The sequence below is a fragment of the Sinocyclocheilus anshuiensis genome, unplaced genomic scaffold (assembly GCF_001515605.1).
Source record: "Sinocyclocheilus anshuiensis isolate Anshui unplaced genomic scaffold, SAMN03320099.WGS_v1.1 scaffold117, whole genome shotgun sequence".
Lineage (NCBI taxonomy): Eukaryota > Metazoa > Chordata > Actinopteri > Cypriniformes > Cyprinidae > Sinocyclocheilus > Sinocyclocheilus anshuiensis.
In genome coordinates, this window is record NW_015536624.1 from 1,640,770 (window position 1) to 1,644,021 (window position 3,252).

Below are 3,252 nucleotides of genomic sequence, written 5' to 3' on the forward strand. Positions count from 1 at the left end.
TTAAGCACTTTACCCAAAATCCAAGCATTTTTCAAAACTCGAAAACACCTTATTAAAATTCAAGCACTTTCAAGGATTTCCAGCACCTGTACAATCCCTGCATAATCCAAGTGGAAAGAAAATATTTTTCATGTTGCTAGAATTGTCTGCTAAATGAATAAACAAGATTTTTGATGAGTTAAAAGTAATAAACTCAAGAGTAGAAAATGTTAAAATTTTATTTTGGACACAGGAAATGGTAGAAATACATATTTACAAAGTCAATACAGTGTTAGATGTTCAGAATGAATTGGTCGCAGGAAAGAGCTTTTAAAAGGGCACCAGGAAACAACTAAGTGTGTGCAATTCAAGGCCCAGGCTTCCTTTTGGATGGCGGCTCACCCTCTGCCTCTTCTGCCTTACGCTTCTGTGATGAAAATTTAAATCACATTTAGTTTTTAATGACAAATGTATCAGTGTGCATCTAGTCAATGATGTAATACATTTTGAAAGCAAATATTTGAATTCCTAGACTTCAGCTCTGTAATAGAAAACAATTACAACTACTATACATTTTTTTTTTAGCACTTTTATCCTGAATAAAAATCCACATGCAGCCTCATGCACTGTTTTTTGTTGTTGTACCTTGGATGTTTCACACTGCATCAGTTGGTCTGCAGTGTTTCTCATCTCGTCATCCTGTTACACAAACATAATATTTTAAATTTGCAGAATGCTGTTTTTTATTTTACTTAAAGCGATCACATTTCAAACACTATTAAAAGGTTGACAACTATCAATCCTAGCTGAATAATGCTCAACCACATTTGTTTAGTTAGTGGGTTTTTCAGCACGCACGTTCAACCACGGATGTGTCAGCGCCGCTTCCACGCTCAGACGCTTTTCAGGATCCACAACCAGGAGCTTCTTGATCAAATCTTTGGCTGAAAGACAAAGTAAATATATAACTTACACTGTATGCTTTTAAGTTTAAATATCTCTGACAATATAAACTGATATGATGTACATGCTATTAAACTATCCAATTGTCAATGGAGAGCAAAGACATTACCTTCATTTGAGACCTTCTTCCACTGAGATGGGATGAAGCGGTAGTGGCCGTTAATGATCTGTTCACGCACCGACATGGTGGAGCACTCGGAGTTAAATGGAGGATAACCACCCAAACTATGACAATACAGATACACACACAGCTTTAGGAAAAAATGTCATACATTCATATGTTCATTCAAGCTCAGTTTGCTTGAGTTTCAATTACGGGCTCAAAATGTACATATCTTTCACAGTTTCTACATGTTTTGACCAATGAATTGACTTTTCCAGTCATTTATGAATACTATAAAAGTATTTTCGCTAACACTTTACAATAAGGTCTCATTTGTGAATATTAATTCATGCAGAATTAACAATAGCTATGTTTCCATCACCCTGTTTTAATGCGCATTTTGAAGTATCGCATGAAAAACGAGTGATGGAAACGTAAAAGTTCGAATAAAAATCCCTTAATTCGCAAAAAAGTTTTTACGCTCGCTTGAGGTGGTTTTTGACTTGTGCGAAAAAAGGTTGATGCGAATAATGTGAGATGGAAACGCATTTTGCAAATAAATTCCTCCAAGCGCATTAAAAAAAGTCATGTGACTTTGCGCTATGGGACGGCAAAACTGAGGCGCAAGTAATTTATTATATATGAAAATTATTATAGTCTCCTACTTTTCTTAGTGATTTATAGTGCCAGTTTATCAGGAAGTGACGATTTTGAATGAACAACAGCTGTTTCCATCACCCTGTTTTAATGCGAATTTTGAAGTATCGCATGAGAAACGAGTGATGGAAATGCCAAATTTCGAATAAAAATCCCTTAATTCGCAAAAAAGTTTTTACGCTCGCTTGAGGTGGTTTTTGACGTGCGATTTGTGAATATTAATTCATGCAGAATTAACAATAGCTATGTTTCCATCACCCTGTTTTAATGCGCATTTTGAAGTATCGCATGAAAAACGAGTGATGGAAACGTAAAAGTTCGAATAAAAATCCCTTAATTCGCAAAAAAGTTTTTACGCTCGCTTGAGGTGGTTTTTGACTTGTGCGAAAAAAGGTTGATGCGAATAATGTGAGATGGAAACGCATTTTGCAAATAAATTCCTCCAAGCGCATCAAAAAAAGTCATGTGACTTTGCGCTATGGGACGGCAAAACTGAGGCGCAAGTAATTTATTATATATGAAAATTATTATAGTCTCCTACTTTTCTTAGTGATTTATAGTGCCAGTTTATCAGGAAGTGACGATTTTGAATGAACAACAGCTGTTTCCATCACCCTGTTTTAATGCGAATTTTGAAGTATCGCATGAGAAACGAGTGATGGAAATGCCAAATTTCGAATAAAAATCCCTTAATTCGCAAAAAAGTTTTTACGCTCGCTTGAGGTGGTTTTTGACTTGTGCGAAAAAAGGTTGATGCGAATAATGTGAGATGGAAACGCATTTTGCAAATAAATTCCTCCAAGCGCATTAAAAAAAGTCATGTGACTTTGCGCTATGGGACGGCAAAACTGAGGTGCAAGTAATTTATTATATATGAAAATTATTATGGTCTCCTACTTTTCTTTGTGATTTATAGTGCCAGTTTATCAGGAAGTGACAATTTTGTTCTCTTTGACTTGTTGGATGGAAACGATGCTTGTTCGCAAATGTTTTATGCAATATTCCAGTTTTGCGCATAATTGAAATTCGCAATTTTGGATGGAAACCCGGCTAATGACCAATAAATTTTTTACAGCATTTTGCAAGATATAATCATTGAAATTAATAGATTTCATAATTTCCTCACCCTCATGTCATTCCAAACCCTGACTGACTTTTGCCCCAATAAAATTTACTGACTAATATTTACTGAAAATGTAATGATTCAATAATAATAAAATTCTCCACACTACTTGTGAAGCTACACAAAATATTTTTGTATTAGAAACAGACCAAAATTAAAGCAATTTTACTCTCACGTTCATGAAAGAATCGTTTGATCCAATTACAAAAACTGGTCTGAATGATTCATTCACAAGTCAGACTGATCTGGTTCTCAAGTTTGACTCACTGAATTAATGATCCAGTTGTAGCAATTAAGAGTTCATTGGAGATGAAGATTATCAGTGAATAACAAATAATGAAGTGACTTGTGTGGTTAGTTGCCTTGCTCAAGGGTCTCACCTCAGTCATGGTATTGAGGGTGGGAAAGAGCCCCCCCCCACCCCCCC

The 3,252-nt window shown here is 35.5% G+C and overlaps 1 protein-coding gene across 1 annotated transcript in view; it reads right to left on the reverse strand.

Annotated features, from left to right (window-relative positions):
* Positions 1–228: 228 nt before the first annotated feature.
* The window catches only part of LOC107653214 (serine/threonine-protein kinase Chk2-like), a 14,926-nt gene continuing 11,902 nt past the window's right edge, over positions 229–3,252 (reverse strand). Inside the window, exons 12-15 of the mRNA XM_016439886.1 lie at positions 1,052–1,167; positions 838–923; positions 625–678; positions 229–406 (exon numbers count right to left, since the gene is read on the reverse strand). Of these exons, the coding sequence (XP_016295372.1) occupies positions 347–406; positions 625–678; positions 838–923; positions 1,052–1,167 (316 nt within the window). The 3' untranslated portion in view covers positions 229–346. The remainder of the gene's footprint in view (positions 407–624; positions 679–837; positions 924–1,051; positions 1,168–3,252) is intronic.